Genomic DNA, 17261 nt, shown 5'->3' with positions numbered 1-17261 from the left:
TGCATCCCCCTGCATGATAAACACTCTATGGCATCATTTCTAAAGAAATGTACACAATCAAAACTGAATCTATAGTAGGTGTCAAAATGTTTTGATGTGATAGGAAAAATCCCAGGAGGGCCTGGGCTGATAAACTAATTCTCTAAGGTGCTAAAGCTCTCTAGGCCTAGTCTGTCCGGAGTAAGAGGTGGAGCTGCTCTGGGGCCTCAAAAATCACCTTAGTATTTCCCTCTGCTCAGTGTTGGCGTGGAGCTTAAGCACTCCCACAATGCACTGTTCACACAGGGTGGTGAGTGCTTCGTGTTACCAACATTGTGGAATTAGTGATACCCTGAAATTCAGTTTGGGTAAAACAGAGTCTCTGATACTAATATAGGCCTAGAGAGTGAAACTACTTTCCTAGACATGTATAAGGCAAGAAGGATGCCCTACAAATAACTGTTTGGTAAAGGCTGAGGAGACAGAAAGCCTTGCTGTTCAGTGTTGATTGTGGTGTGTTCCATTCAATGCATACACATGTCTATACCTCTCCCTTTTATTAAACATTGGCGGAATCGATTACAAGCATGATAGCTTTACAGCAGCCGGTCTCTTCCAAAACCTTTCCCCTTTCCTCCTAGATTCATTTCAAGCCTTACTTTTTTCCTTTAAAACCACATAGAAGTGGTTTCAGCGGATGCTCTCATAGCTTTGGGACCCTTAGTGATTCCTCAGCTTCCAATCCTAGCTCTACAGCTTCAGTGCTTCAGTACTGTGGCTGTAATGAGAGTGGACAGCATATCATCCAGGTCCTGACAGCCACCTTAGAGGTGAAGAGCGACGCAGTGACAGTGACGATGGTATGAATACGGTCATTCTTTAGGAACAGCAATGGATCTGCTTGTAACTTAATTTGTTTAATTGATTTTGTTGTCTTCCTTAGCAGCTCTCTCTAATGAAAGCTCTCTTAAACTCCCATCTGGATGTCCAACTGAGGAGTCAAGCCAAGCACAATCGACCACCTTGCCAGCCTCAGCCAGTGCTGTATCGATACGTTCAACAAAGTTTTAACAGTAGTTGCTGAAGGCACAAAGAAATGATAGGATCTCAACGCACAGAATATTGGGCACTCAGGTAGGTATCTTTCTAAATAAGTAAAAATGCAATAGGCGTCTTATTCAGGGAGTAGGGAAGGAAATAAGCAGAACGCGTCTTCTCTCCTTTCCTTCGGAATTCTATGATTCACTATTTATGCATATGTATTTATTTATGCACAGTGCAAATTTATGAGATGCAGTGTAGGATTGCAATATATCTTTACGATGTTTAATGATCTGCTTGGAGTGACTCACATGTTCATCAACTCATGTATTATTTCTTCGGGTAGGTACCATTCAGAATCCTCTCTGTTAGCTATTTTGAATGATGCAATTGGATGTCACCAACTGGTTAGCCTGCTGTGGTATCAAACATTTGAAGTTACGCCTCCTGTCCAACTGAACCCCTCTACCCATTTACTCCCTGCCTCTATCCTGGACTTCCTCCAATTTTCAGGCTCTAGTATCCACTGATGATTTTTGTGTTTTTGCTTTTTTGGTTTTTTTTTCTCTTTTAGCTCAATTTGAGCTTGTACATATAAGCAAGAATACACTCATCCTCTATCTCTGGCGTATTTCTCCTAATATATGCGCCCCCCCCCCAGTTTCATCAGTGTTTTTGCAAATGACAGAGCTTTGCTCTACTTCTTATCGAATAGCATCCATGGTGTATGCACACCACACTTTCTCCTTTCATTCATCTGTTGATGGCAACCGTGGCTGCTTCCATTTCTTGGCTCCTCAGCGTGCTGATTTCATTTCCTTATTTTCTTTGGAGCTGTACCCGCTAGTGCAGTCGCTGGGTCATGCGAGAGTGCTATTTCTGACTATTCTGAGGAAGTTCCACAATGTTTTCCACAATAGCTGTACAAATTTACATCCCCATCAACAGTGTGGGAGAGTTCCCTTCTCTCCTCTTCCAGACCAGAATTTGTTTTTAAAATCTTTTTGGTATGTCAGTTGAAATTGAATAATAATGGTTTCTATGTTAACAAAGTGTGTGTGTGTGTGTGTGTGTGTGTGTGTGTGTGTGTGTGTGTGTGTGTGTGAGTGTGTGTTAAATGATAGATTGCTATTTTACTCCCTTGGTATGTTATGCAGTCAAACAAGTGTTTACCAAGCAGAAAAGATCAAAATCTTTTGGTATTTCAATTGAACTTGAATAATGATGGTTTCTATATCAACAGTCTCTCTCTCTCTCTCTCTCTCTCTCTCTCTCTCTCTCTCTGTCTTAAACAACAGATTGATATTTTACTTCCCTGGTATGTTATCCAGTTAGGCAAGTGTTTACCAGGGAGAAAGATCAGTAGTAAATGGTATTGTACTTTCTTTTGGCTTTTAAAATGTGTATAAGTTTTTATCAGAGACTTGCCAGACTTGCAGCAGCCTCTGTGGTTGCTGCAAATTGGTCTGTGCTCTCGATTCCCTGAATATGAGAGAATCCTAGCCTTGTGTTGAACAGCACAAGACAGCAGGGTGAATCCCTTTTGATTCATTAAAAAGTTGTGTACCCTAAAAAGGAACCACCTACCTGCTTTGCTCTGCTCCTCTCACATCACCGCATACTCTATGCACAGTCCTTTGTCTGAGGAAGCTTTAGAAATGGTCTCAATCATTTTCTATATCTAGCTTGCCATTTCATAAAATGAAACAGCTGGAAAAGTCCCAAGGACAAAGGCCAGACATCACCAGCCATGTTGGCTCAACTAGTTCAACACAAATATAGATTATTTATATAAACAGATCAGCATAGCAACAGTGACCTTAATCATCTCTTATAGCAATTCCACAAGCATTGGAAGACACAAAGAGTAGCCACACTAAACCTTTGTTTATGGCTTCTTGAAAGGAAGCACTTTGAATCTCTATTTCTCAATTTCTGTAGCTGTAATAAGATTTATAGACAATCTAAATATTTTTTCTTGTGCTTGCTCAGCGCTCAGCACATTAGGAACACTCTAAAGAATGGAGCATGTTGAATTGAGCAACTTGGCCTAAAATAAAATGGAAGTAAGTGTAATAAGTAGTTGTAGATTGGTACTGAGTGACTCACGCACAAATGCAAAATAACCAGGAGCTCTATGAAAGCCCCACAGGGGTCCATTTACCTCCAGCACTCTGCACACAGTAGGTGTTCAGTAAATACTAAGAAGTAAGGAAACAATAGTGTGACCTTTTTAACGATTTGGCTTGCAGTCATTATCTTAAGGGTGTATTCAAGTAACAGCTACCTCATGACTACTTAGCCTCATGAGTTAATGTTTACAAAGTGCTTTGAACTTCTTGGAAAAAAAAGAATGTTTTTGTTGGCACGGTGGCATACTTGCCAAGGTACTTAAATTCTACCAGCTTCAGCTGCCAGGGCTGTGCCCTCCCTCCATGCAAGGCTCGGCTCTCCCATTATTCCAGTCTTTTCTGCCTTCTCTAGCCTGCTCCAGCACAGGTAGGGAAGGGCTGGGAGTGGAACGAGCTCTGAACAGACTTCTTTAAGGACTCCAGGGAAAGTCTGGGAAAGTAACAATAGGGTCTGTCTTAATTCTTCTTAGAGTAATTGGTGTTAAGACAGGTTCAGGGGCCTGGTCAGCCACGGGGGAATTATGGGGCACACGCACTTCAAGGAGGCAGCATGAAACTCTACCGTAATGGCACTGAGAGGTGTAGGGACAGCCTGGAGTATACGATGCAGTTGTGTTTATGAATTTTAAGTGGATTATACACATACTTTGACTAGTGTGGGGCTTATAGTTCGGTTATAAAATACTCATAAGACAGATTTCCCTTAGATGGGCAAGACATATCTATTATAATTTCTGGTAGTGTTTTTTTCTTTTCCATGTTTCATGATTGTAAACAGCAGTGTTCAAGTCCACATGCGGTCCGCCAATGCTGGGCTGGTTTCTAACCCGTTTGGCACCATCTCCAAACACACTGCCTTTAGGTTTAGGAATGTGGTGAATAAACAGGCAAACAGCGGTCTGAGGGGCACACGCTGTGGTTTCAATGGAGAATGGATGTCCACTGGAGTGAAAAATTCAAACAAGTTTTTTTTAGCTTGCAGGTTACAACATATTAACTTTCAATTAATCACACACAATAAAGCTTTCAAAGTCATACAGTAGCAGGTTGCAAATAAATGGAATGGCTCCCATGGAAGAGCTTACTTTAAAGGTAGCAACAATGCCTATTTTCTGCACCGAAGCCACTTGTTTTCTAACGCACACCATGAGGTTTTCTGTGTGGGTGGAAATTTTCCATAATACATATTTATACCATAGCTGCTGTCCATGTGGCACATTTGCTGCCTCAGAACTGTTTCTAGGGACTCGAAATGAATGTCATGTGGGCAAAACCCAACATGGTATTCTGTTAAAGAGATAGACCACAAAAAAAAAAAAGCCATGCCTGTTCTGCTTCAAAGAAAAACCCAGGTATGCATGGCTATAACGGAATGCTAGGAAGTTAACTAGAAATAGGTCTTCGGATTTTCAAACAAAAATTATAGACAGAAACTTCCTTCTATCTCGGATGCATTAATTATATAACTGAAAAAAAGACAAGCTGAGCAAAATTTGTAGTTAGAGGATAACACTCAGCTTTTGGCATTCTAAAAGCTCACAGTCCACATAAAAGCAAGCCATATGGAAAACACCTCATTGGAAGGGGCTCCAGATATGAAATGCTTTCTTCCCCCTCCCCTGGTTTCACCCATGAATGAACTTCTCTTTTGGATAGGGCTGAGACTTCTCATATGCAACATTGAATTTTATATTTATTTATTTATTTCTGCCTATGTGTAACTTTCAGGCTCTGGTTTGAAAGAAATAGATGGGAGATCCTCTAGGGCCAGCTTGTGTTTGTTTTTCTGTCTCTAAGTGTCTTGTGGCTTTTCAGGGGGCTTCGAACTCCCATGAGTGGAGCATACAAGACCTCATTTGCTCTGGCTTGGAGAGCAGGAGATGTTCTCACTGACGTTTGCCGGCCGAAGCCCTATGGTAAGTTTGAGTGGGGAAAATGGGGGTTGATTTTCATCGTGCATTACTCTAGTTGACTTGAGGGAGGGTAGAAAGGGAACACATTTTAACCAACTGTTGTATATGAAAATAAATAAATTATTGCTTGAATTTCTTTCATCCATGTGTTTAATGAGTAAGGTGATTATATCTTTGGGTTTCTTTTTTAAATATTTTGGACTTCTACACTTTATTTGAAGAATCTGTTTATATATCTGAACACATATACACATATGTATAAATGTAATAACATATGGTCAGTGGATTTGCTGGTGGATTTATTTTCCATCAAGGGAATGCTGAGCTTGTGACACATAGATAATTTCTTTACCATTGTCAGAAAGGTATAATGAGGTCAAGACTGTAGCATCATTGCAAGAAGGGCAACGACAAGAGACAGGTCTAGAAAGCCGATATAAACTCACATTTAAACTGACTGCACACTAGACCTCCAACATGACATTCTGATGATTTAGACAGCACAAGGCAACTAGTGGTAATTTACTCTGTGTGCATATGTGCAGATGTATGTATGTATGTGTGTGTGTGTGTGTGTGTGTATGTGTGTGTGTGTGTGTGTGTGTGTAAATTGAACACCGATGTTTCTTGTTTTTTCAGCTCTGTATCATCTGTAAGGAGCAGATAATTAAACATTTTAATTGACAGACTATCACTTTTGTGGCTGCTAAAAGAACAAGCCTGTGAATTTCTGACTGAGGTGGTCAGAGCTTAGGCAGGAACAACTGACAATCAAGTCACCAGCTAAAAGGTGAGCTTTGAGCCAGACACAAAGTATTCCCTTAAGTACTGTTGTGTCTGCATTACACTTTAGGGTTAGACCACCAGGGGTCAGGCCATTGTGTCTAGAGAGCCTTTGTTAAGTACTCTTGGCTGTCTTAGAAGACACACCACAGTGGATCTCAAACTTTGATGCATGTAGGCTCCTGGAGAGCATTTAAATAAGCATAGGACTGAGATTCAGCCTTGGTAATTCTGAGTGTTCAAGTCTGAGGTGGAGGATTTATGCTTTGGAGAATATTTTGTAATGGATACAGGCATTAGAGAAAATGTGCCTCTTTTTCATTGTGTTCTCTCTCTCTCTCTCTCTCTCTCTCTCTCTCTCTCTCTCTCTCTCTGTGTGTGTGTGTGTGTGTATGTACTCATGCACATTGACATGTGTCTGGATGTACTTACATATATAGAAACACATGGAGGTAAAAGGTTTATGTGGGACTGTCTTTCTCAAGGACTTCTTCACATTATTGTTTTTGAGACAAGGTCTTGAACTGAACCCGGACTTTCTATTTTGGGTAGGCTGCCCTAGGGCCAGTGAGCTCTGGGGATCCACCTGTGTCTGTGCCCTAGCACTGGGGCCACAAGCATGCATTGCCACACGTAGATGTTATATAATTATTGGGATCAGAACTCAGGTCCTTATACTTGCACAGTGATTACTTTATACACTGAGCTGCCTCTTAGCACTCTTCTTTTTAGTTTCATTTGTCTGAGACAGACTCTCATTCGGTAATACAGGTTGGCCTGCCCTTGTTGATCATCTTGCTCTTGCTGCCAGAGAACTGGAAATGAATGACCATGACTCAGACAGCCTTGCTTCGAAGGAAAGTTCCACAGATTCTCTAGCCATCACATGTTAGAGGAGGAATGTCAGGTGTATCCTGTGTGGCAGGAAAATGTCACCAACAGGGATGCTAACAACAACTGGGGGACTAGGTCTTAGGTCATGAAGGTCAAAGGTCAATGTGTGCTGGTTGGGCTTACACTGGACAGCGGGGATGTAGGTCAGTGTTGGCATGCTTGCTTAGCACGCTTGAGGTCCTGGGTTAGTTCTGCTACAAACCATGATTTAGATAGGAGGCACATTTCCTCACTGCTACATGCTACCTCCCTCTCCCCTCTAAGACTAATAGTGAGTAACCAAGACAGGACCAGTAATTACGATTATAATTGATCCCACAATGGCGTGTCAGTCAATAGTTCAATTGACTTCCCCTGGGAAGATCATTATGAGAGCCACTAAAAGTGCAATGCGTCTGATTCTGTGATTTCTTCACACCTACCACACACCATGGATGGAGGCGATGCAAGGAGAGAAACGAGGTAAAATAAAGAAGGGTACAGGGATCAAGTTAAGTACTATAGAAGTGTTGTGCACAGGAGGGTCTAAGGAACCAGTTGGCCATCTCCCAAACGCCTGGTCCCACGTACTCTCTCCAAATCGCAGATCTGGAAGTAAAACAAACAACACTGATATATCTCACGTGCTCTTCTTAAAATGGAATTGGGGGATCTCATAAGATCTAATCAGGACCCCAACAAACTGATACATGCAGAACCTGGAGGACGATGGGGTGAAGGGTCATGCTATCTTAGCTTCTCATCACTGAGACTAATCTTTGGACTTTTCTTCCAATCTCCATCTATTGCAACATGGCATATTTGGTAATATTCAACATCTTATTTTATTTTTTTACCCCTGACAGAGTAGTTTTTGAACTACTAGCTAGCTATTTTAAGAAATTTTATTTGAATCATTAATTTTTTAGTTTCTTTCTCCACAAACAAAAAAATTTTTGACTTAAATATAGTTCTTAGCGCATTGCCAGTTCCATTTTATCTCTGGATATTACTAGTATATTCTTATTTTTACAAAATCATGAAGTCATGAAGAAAAAAAGGGATTCAACAGTAGCCACCATTTTGAACTCCTGTCTTGTAGAGCCCGAAAATATAATGAAAAGGCGGTAAAGTAGAAATTCTATCTAGGTTTGACTCCCTGTTCATGGTTTATAGTGACGGATAAGCAAGACAATGCCATTGCTGTTTGCCTCAGTTAACTTCATTAGTAAAAACAAGTTTATGCGATCATATCATGTTGTGTTCTTAGCTTATAGTATTTCTGAGAGCATTTGAAAATCTGGACAGTGCTCTTCAATCACCCTGCGTCCCTACTCCTTACACCCTAGGCCTGTTAGATGCAAAGCTGTAAACTTCTAGGCAGTACATTTCCTCAGGCCAAATCCCGCCTAGAAAATCAGAAACCTGCCTTAGGATTAGACATCATTAGGGTTTGCCAGAGTCTTGCTGTGCTATGAATCATATTATTGTGCTCATTTGAATATATATGTGTGTATTAATGTACAGTAGTATGTACACATATATAAATATATACATGTGTATATTTTTCCTCTCTGACTCAAATTAGAGTCAAAATTTGAATCTGTTGCTTTCTTTTTTTTTTTTTATTAACTTGAGTATTTCTTATATACATTTCAAGTGTTATTCCCTTTCCCGGTTTCCGGGCAAACATCCCCCTCCCCCCTCCCCTTCCTTATGGGTGTTCCCCTCCCAACCCTCCCCCCATTGCCGCCCTCCCCCCATAGTCTAGTTCACTGGGGGTTCAGTCTTAGCAGGACCCAGGGCTTCCCCTTCCACTGGTGCTCTTACTAGGATATTCATTGCTACCTATGGGGTCAGAGTCCAGGGTCAGTCCATGTATAGTATTTAGGTAGTGGCTTAGTCCCTGGAAGCTCTGGTTGCTTGACATTGTTGTACTTTTGGGGTCTCGAGCCCCTTCAAGCTCTTCCAGTTCTTTCTCTGATTCCTTCAACGGGGGTCCTATTCTCAGTTCAGTGGTTTGCTGCTGGCATTCGCCTCTGTATTTGCTGTATTCTGGCTGTGTCTCTCAGGAGCGATCTACATCCGGCTCCTGTCGGTCTGCACTTCTTTGCTTCATCCATCTTGTCTAATTGGGTGGCTGTATATGTATGGGCCACATGTGGGGCAGGCTCTGAATGGGTGTTCCTTCAGTCTCTGTTTTAATCTTTGCCTCTCCCTTCCCTGCCAAGGGTATTCTTTTTCCTCATTTAAAGAAGGAGTGAAGCATTCACATTTTGATCATCCGTCTTGAGTTTCGTTTGTTCTAGGGATCTAGGGTAATTCAAGCATTTGGGCTAATAGCCACTTATCAATGAGTGCATACCATGTATGTCTTTCTGTGATTGGGTTAGCTCACTCAGGATGATATTTTCCAGTTCCAACCATTTGCCTACGAATTTCATAAACTCGTTGTTTTTGATAGCTGAGTAATATTCCATTGTGTAGATGTACCACATTTTCTGTATCCATTCCTCTGTTGAAGGGCATCTGGGTTCTTTCCATTTTCTGGCTATTATAAATAGGGCTGCGATGAACATAGTGGAGCACGTGTCTCTTTTATATGTTGAGGCATCTTTTGGGTATATGCCCAAGAGAGGTATAGCTGGATCCTCAGGCAGTTCAATGTCCAATTTTCTGAGGAACCTCCAGACTGATTTCCAGAATGGTTTTAACAGTCTGCAATCCCACCAACAATGGAGGAGTGTTCCTCTTTCTCCACATCCTCGCCAGCATCTGCTGTCACCTGAGTTTTTGATCTTAGCCATTCTCACTGGTGTGAGGTGAAATCTCAGGGTTGTTTTGATTTGCATTTCCCTTATGACTAAAGATGTTGAACATTTCTTTAGGTGTTTCTCAGCCATTCGGCATTCCTCAGCTGTGAATTCTTTGTTTAGCTCTGAACCCCATTTTTTAATAGGGTTGTTTGTTTCCCTGCGGTCTAACTTCTTGAGTTCTTTGTATATTTTGGATATAAGGCCTCTATCTGTTGTAGGATTGGTAAAGATCTTTTCCCAATCTGTTGGTTGCCGTTTTGTCCTAGCCACCGTGTCCTTTGCCTTACAGAAGCTTTGCAGTTTTATGAGATCCCATTTGTCGATTCTTGATCTTAGAGCATAAGCCATTGGTGTTTTGTTCAGGAAATTTTTTCCAGTGCCCATGTGTTCCAGATGCTTCCCTAGTTTTTCTTCTATTAGTTTGAGTGTGTCTGGTTTGATGTGGAGGTCCTTGATCCACTTGGACTTAAGCTTTGTACAGGGTGATAAGGATGGATCGATCTGCATTCTTCTACATGTTGACCTCCAGTTGAACCAGCACCATTTGCTGAAAATGCTATCTTTTTTCCATTGGATGGTTTTGGCTCCTTTGTCAAAAATCAAGTGACCATAGGTGTGTGGGTTCATTTCTGGGTCTTCAATTCTATTCCATTGGTCTATCTGTCTGTCTCTGTACCAATACCATGCAGTTTTTATCACTATTGCTCTGTAATACTGCTTGAGTTCAGGGATAGTGATTCCCCCTGAAGTCCTTTTATTGTTGAGGATAGCTTTAACTATCCTGGGTTTTTTGTTATTCCAGATGAATTTGCAAATTGTTCTGTCTAACTCTTTGAAGAATTGGATTGGTATTTTGATGGGGATTGCATTGAATCTGTAGATTGCTTTTGGTAAAATGGCCATTTTTACTATATTAATCCTGCCAATCCATGAGCATGGGAGATCTTTCCATCTTCTGAGGTCTTCTTCAATTTCCTTCCTCAGTGTCTTGAAGTTCTTATTGTACAGATCTTTTACTTGCTTGGTTAAAGTCACACCGAGGTACTTTATATTATTTGGGTCTATTATGAAGGGTGTCGTTTCTCTAATTTCTTTCTCGGCTTGTTTCTCTTTTGTATAGAGGAAGGCAACTGATTTATTTGAGTTAATTTTATACCCAGCCACTTTGCTGAAGTTGTTTATCAGCTTTAGTAGTTCTCTGGTGGAACTTTTGGGATCACTTAAATATACTATCATGTCATCTGCAAATAGTGATATTTTGACTTCTTCTTTTCCGATCTGTATCCCCTTGATCTCCTTTTGTTGTCTGAATGCTCTGGCTACAACTTCAAGAACTATATTGAATAAGTAGGGAGAGAGTGGGCAGCCTTGTCTAGTCCCTGATTTTAGTGGGATTGCTTCAAGTTTCTCTCCATTTAGTTTAATGTTAGCAACTGGTTTGCTGTATATGGCTTTTACTATGTTTAGGTATGGGCCTTGAATTCCTATTCTTTCCAGGACTTTTATCATGAAGGGGTGTTGAATTTTGTCAAATGCTTTCTCAGCATTTAATGAAATGATCATGTGGTTCTGTTCTTTCAGTTTGTTTATATAATGGATCACGTTGATGGTTTTCCTTATATTAAACCATCCCTGCATGCCTGGGATGAAGCCTACTTGATCATGGTGGATGATTGTTTTGATGTGCCCTTGGATTCGGTTTGCCAGAATTTTATTGAGTATTTTTGCGTCGATATTCATAAGGGAAATTGGTCTGAAGTTCTCTTTCTTTGTTGAGTCTTTGGGTGGTTTAGGTATAAGAGTAATTGTGGCTTCGTAGAAGGAATTCGGTAGTGCTCCATCTGTTTCAATTTTGTGGAATAGTTTGGATAATATTGGTATGAGGTCTTCTATGAAGGTTTGATAGAATTCTGCACTGAACCCATCTGGACCTGGGCTCTTTTTGGTTGGGAGACCTTTAATGACTGCTTCTATTTCCTTAGGAGTTATGGGGTTGTTTAACTGGTTTATCTGTTCCTGATTTAACTTCGATACCTGGTATCTGTCTAGGAAATTGTCCATTTCCTGAAGATTTTCAAGTTTTGTTGAATATAGGTTTTTATAGTAAGATCTGATGATTTTTTGAATTTCCTCTGAATCTGTTGTTATGTCTCCCTTTTCATTTCTGATTTTGTTAATTTGGACGCACTCTCTGTGTCCTCTCATTAGTCTGGCTAAGGGTTTATCTATCTTGTTGATTTTCTCAAAGAACCAACTTTTGGTTCTGTTGATTCTTTCTATGGTCCTTTTTGTTTCTACTTGGTTGATTTCAGCTCTGAGTTTGATTATTTCCTGCCTTCTACTCCTCCTGGGTGTATTTGCCTCTTTTTGTTCTAGAGCTTTTAGGTGTGCTGTCAAGCTGCTGACATATGCTCTTTCCTGTTTCTTTCTGCAGGCACTCAGCGCTATGAGTTTTCCTCTTAGCACAGCTTTCATTGTGTCCCATAAGTTTGGGTATGTTGTATCTTCATTTTCATTAAATTCTAAAACGTTTTTAATTTCTTTCTTTATTTCTTCCTTGACCAGGTTATCATTGAGTAGAGCATTGTTCAATTTCCATGTATATGTGGGCATTCTTCCCTTATTGTTATTGAAGACCAGTTTTAGGCCGTGGTGGTCCGATAGCACGCATGGGATTATTTCTATCTTTCTGTACCTGTTGAGGCCCGTTTTTTGACCAATTATATGGTCAATTTTGGAGAAAGTACCATGAGGAGCTGAGAAGAAGGTATATCCTTTTGCTTTAGGATAGAATGTTCTATAAATATCCGTTAAGTCCATTTGGCTCATGACTTCTCTTAGTCTGTCGACATCACTGTTTAATTTCTGTTTCCATGATCTGTCCATTGATGAGAGTGGGGTGTTGAAATCTCCCACTATTATTGTGTGAGGTGCAATGTGTGTTTTGAGCTTTAATAAGGTTCCTTTTACGTATGTAGGTGCCCTTGTATTTGTGGCATAGATATTTAGGATTGAGAGTTCATCTTGGTGGATTTTTCCTTTGATGAATATGAAGTGTCCTTCCTTATCTTTTTTGATGACTTTTAGTTGGAAATTGATTTTATTTGATATTAGAATGGCTACTCCAGCTTGCTTCTTCTGACCATTTGCTTGGAATGTTGTTTTCCAGCCTTTCACTCTGAGGTAGTGTCTGTCTTTGTCTCTGAGGTGTGTTTCCTGTAGGCAGCAGAATGCAGGGTCCTCGTTGCGTATCCAGTTTGTTAATCTATGTCTTTTTATTGGGGAGTTGAGGCCATTGATATTGAGAGATATTAAGGATTAGTGATTATTGCTTCCCTTTATATTCATATTTGGATGTGAGGTTATGTTTGTGTGCTTTCATTCTCTTTGTTTTGTTGCCAAGACGATTAGTTTCTTGCTTCTTCTAGGGTATAGCTTGCCTCCTTATGTTGGGCTTTACCATTTATTATCCTTTGTAGTGCTGGATTTGTAGAAAGATATTGTGTAAATTTGGTTTTGTCATGGAATATCTTGGTTTCTCCATCAATGTTAAGTGAGAGTTTTGCTGGATACAGTAACCTGGGCTGGCATTTGTGTTCTCTTAGGGTCTGTACGACATCAGTCCAGGATCTTCTGGCCTTCATAGTTTCTGGCGAGAAGTCTGGTGTGATTCTGATAGGTCTCCCTTTATATGTTACTTGACCTTTTTCCCTTACTGCTTTTAATATTCTTTCTTTATTTTGTGCGTTTGGTGTTTTGACAATTATGTGACGGGAGGTGTTTCTTTTCTGGTCCAATCTATTTGGAGTTCTGTAGGCTTCTTGTATGTCTATGGGTATCTCTTTTTTTAGGTTAGGGAAGTTTTCTTCTATGATTTTGTTGAAGATATTTACTGGTCCTTTGAGCTGGGAGTCTTCACTCTCTTCTATACCTATTATCCTTAGGTTTGATCTTCTCATTGAGTCCTGGATTTCCTGTATGTTTTGGACCAGTAGCTTTTTCCGCTTTACATTATCCTTGACAGTTGAGTCAATGATTTCTATGGAATCTTCTGCTCCTGAGATTCTCTCTTCCATCTCTTGTATTCTGTTGGTGAAGCTTGTGTCTACAGCTCCTTGTCTCTTCTTTTGGTTTTCTATATCCAGGGTTGTTTACATGTGTTCTTTCTTGATTGCTTCTATTTCCATTTTTAATTCCTTCAACTGTTTGCTTGTGTTTTCCTGGAATTCTTTCAGGGATTTTTGCGATTCCTCTCTGTAGGCTTCTACTTGTTTATTAATGTTTTCCTGGAATTCTATCAGGGATTTTTGTGTCTCCTCTCTATGGGCTTCTACTTGTTTATTTATGTTTTCCTGGAATTCTTTCAGGGATTTTTGCGATTCTTTCAGGCATTTTTGCGATTCCTCTCTGTAGGCTTCTACTTGTTCTCTAAGGGAGTTCTTCATGTCTTTCTTGAAGTCCTCCAGCATCATGATCAAAAATGATTTTGGAACTAGATCTTGCTTTTCTGGGTGTTTGAATATTCCATGTTTGTTTTGATGGGAGAATTGGGCTCCGATGGTGCCATGTAGTCTTGGTTTCTGTTGCTTGGGTTCCTGCGCTTGCCTCTCGCCATCAGATTATCTCTAGTGTTACTTTGTTCTGCTATTTCTGACAGTGGCTAGACTGTCCTATAAGCCTGTGTGTCAGGAGTGCTGTAGACCTGTTTTCCTCTCTTTCAGTCAGTTATGGGGACAGAGTGTTCTGCTTTCGGGCGTGTAGTTTTTCCTCTCTACAGGTCTTCAGCTGTTCCTGTGGGCCTGTGTCTTGAGTTCACCAAGCAGCTTTCTTGCAGCAGAAAAGTTGGTCTTACCTGTGGTCCCGAGGCTCAAGTTCGCTCGTGGGGTGCTGCTCACGGGCTCTCTGCAGCGGCAGCAACCAGGAAGACCTGTGCCGCCCCTTCCGGGAGCTTCAGTGCACCAGGGTTCCAGATGGTCTTTGGCTTTTTCCTCTGGCGTCCGAGATGTGTGTGCAGAGAGCAGTCTCTTCTGGTTTCCCAGGCTTGTCTGCCTCTCTGAAGGTTCAGCTCTTTCTCCCACGGGATTTGGGTGCAGAGAACTGTCTATTCGGTCTGTTTCCTTCTGGTTCTGGTGGTGTCTCAGGCAGGGGTCCTGCAGCTCCTGGGCCCTCCCCCACGGGAGCCCAGAGGCCTTATACAGTTTCCTCTTGGGCCAGGGATGTGGGCAGGGGTGAGCAGTGTTGGTGGTCTCTTCCGCTCTGCAGCCTCAGGAGTGCCCACCTGACCAGGCGGTTGGGTCTCTCTCTCACCGGGTCTGGGAGCAGAGAGCTGCTGCGGGCCGGGATCCGCGGGTGTGGGACTTCCCTGCTTTCTTATTCTATAACCTGTTCACTCCTATTTCTATAACCCGTGCATTTCAAGTCTGCTGTTCTGAGCCCCATCATTGTTAATTCTACACAGCTTGATTTTTGATTTAGGATTTCTGCTTCACCTTGTCATTTAAATATGATGTTAATAGCTAAGGGACTGATTCCATTTTCACTTGTGATTCTTCAGTTGAAGGGATGGATATATCATGTTGTTGCTACTTTTATTAAGAAGTGTATTAAATAGTCAACTTGCTAGGAGTACAGGTATTGGAGGTAATTTCTTCTTTTCCAATTATTTAAATTTTGCCAAGTTTATCTTTACCTTGGGCAGATACTTGAAGTGTTGTATTTCTGTAAGAAACAGAAACACACACAATTCACTATTATGAAAGTTTGAATCTCAGCCCATTTAAAGGTATCCACTCAAAAACTGTGAGTCAAACACAAGCTTCTGGGTGGAAGGCAGCGGCGTGTACACCATCTGGAATACAAATATGTGGTTAGCTCAGGGCTCTCCTTTTCAAGTCTTTTTCTTCCCTCAGAGATGTGAAGGAGGATTGTTCAGGCTATTTTAGGTACATATGTGGAAGCCAGTACTGGCTTTTTCTCTTACAGGTTTAAGAATGTTTTTCATATTGGCTCAGTGGTAAGAGGTTTGCCCTTAGGAGCAGATGGAAACCTTGAGCAGCACTTCCTTCCTGTCTGCACTGTGGCTGCCTTGTTCTTTCTTTCTCAGTCTTCTTTTAGACTTGACTAGCACAGTTTGGAGTGGTAGTTGAGAGCAGAAGAGTCATTGGTCTGTCCTTCGGTAAGCTTTGTAGAAGGTGCCTTGCTTCAGGTGCTCCCATTTGTCCATTATTTTAATCTTGATATCAGGAGTCTGTGTGCCCAAGTGAATTTATGAACTGGGTTGGGTAGGGGGTATTGACTGATATAAAATTGAACCTTTCTGATCTTTATAAGACACTGTCAAGAGAAGGACAATGCAGATAAATATGGGTGTGCCTGTCTGTACTCCTAACATGTGGACCCAGAACCAGGAGAATTTAAATGTTGAACCATGCCTGGGCTACATAGTGAGAACCTGTTCCTAAAATAAAAAAGGAGGAAAAAGTCAGTTTACAAGTTGAAATCTACTCTGAGAACTCATAGAACTCAATTATAAGATTATAATTTGGTATCCCAGAGGATGAAAAACACATCCCCCAACAAGAGATTAATGGGAAACACTCAACATCCCACAATTGTCTTTAAACACTATGCCTCCCCCCCCCAGTTGTATAATCCCCAAACACTGATCCAAAACATCCTTAGGCAGTGAGTTAGAACAACAGAAACCTTCATAGATTACTGGTGACAACTCAGAATAACACAGCCACATTGGAGGAGTCTGGCAGCTTCTTACAAAACTGGGTATAGTCTCAGCATAAAATCTGGCAACCTGTTGCTTGGTGTTTTCCAAATCAGTTGAAAATCATGCCTTCCACACAGTGACACATGTGTGTACATGTTTGAGGAGTTCTTTCAGAATTGGAAAACACAGAAGAGACTAGACTATCCTTGAACAAGTGAATGGATAGACACATGATAGACACATTCAGGGACATGTTATTTAGAGATGAAAAAAACAGCAATTTTTATTGGGGTGAGAAAATACAGAGGAGACTTAACAGCATATTCCTAGATAAAATGAGACAATATCAAAAGGTTTTACACACACACACACACACACACACATACACACAGAGCAATATGACATTGTGGTAGAGACAATACTCAGGCACAGTAAAGATCAGGGGTTAGGCAGGAGACAGAAATCAATGAGATAGAACTTAGGACTTTTAGAGTAGTGAAATCATTTTGTACAATGCTACAATGCTGATTGTTCACAATTATATTTTTGTCAAATCCGTAGAATGTGGAACAGCAGGAGTGAGTGGTAGTGTGAACTCTGGAATGGGAGTGATGAGAGTGTGTCAGGTGTAACCTCTACATCATTGTGATGCAGGATGCTGGTAATGGCAGAGGCCGTCTGCCAATGGTGATTGAACACACGAGAGCTCTCTGAACTTTCCACTCATCATCTTTTTGTAAGTCTGTCTGTCTTAAAAATATACTAAAACTTATTTGATATAAATAATACTACTATAGTTAGCCAGACATATCAGACTTCATCATTTGTGTGGGACAGAATGATGTTATAGGACTCCACTCCTTGGACAGAGGTTGACTATAAAATCATAGGTATTATTTGATCCTCTTCTGTTTGCCGATATTTTATTTACTTTTTCATTTGTTGGTGATGCTGTCTCAGTGTGTAGACCACGCAGACTTTGCACTCACAGAGATCCATCTGC

At 40.9% G+C, this 17261-nt stretch overlaps 1 protein-coding gene across 2 annotated transcripts in view; it reads left to right on the top strand.

Annotated features, from left to right (window-relative positions):
* The first annotated feature begins 3381 nt into the window (after nt 1-3381).
* Nucleotides 3382-17261, top strand: part of Cytip (cytohesin 1 interacting protein) — a 76928-nt gene continuing 63048 nt past the window's right edge. The window contains exons 1-2 of one of the 2 annotated variants that reach the window (XM_087651635.1): nt 3382-3519; nt 4968-5068. In XM_087651635.1, coding sequence (XP_087507761.1) covers nt 5033-5068 — 36 coding nt within the window. In that variant the 5' untranslated portion in view covers nt 3382-3519; nt 4968-5032. Of the gene's footprint in view, nt 3520-4967; nt 5069-17261 lie in introns of those variants that run through there. The other variant, XM_087651640.1, reaches the window with a different exon arrangement.

This window comes from Rattus norvegicus, chromosome 3, assembly GCF_021556685.1.
Source record: "Rattus norvegicus strain SHRSP/BbbUtx chromosome 3, alternate assembly SHRSP_T2T, whole genome shotgun sequence".
Taxonomy (NCBI): domain Eukaryota; kingdom Metazoa; phylum Chordata; class Mammalia; order Rodentia; family Muridae; genus Rattus; species Rattus norvegicus.
The sequence above is the reverse complement of the archived record's forward strand: the minus strand, read 5'-3'. Positions and strand labels throughout refer to the sequence as shown.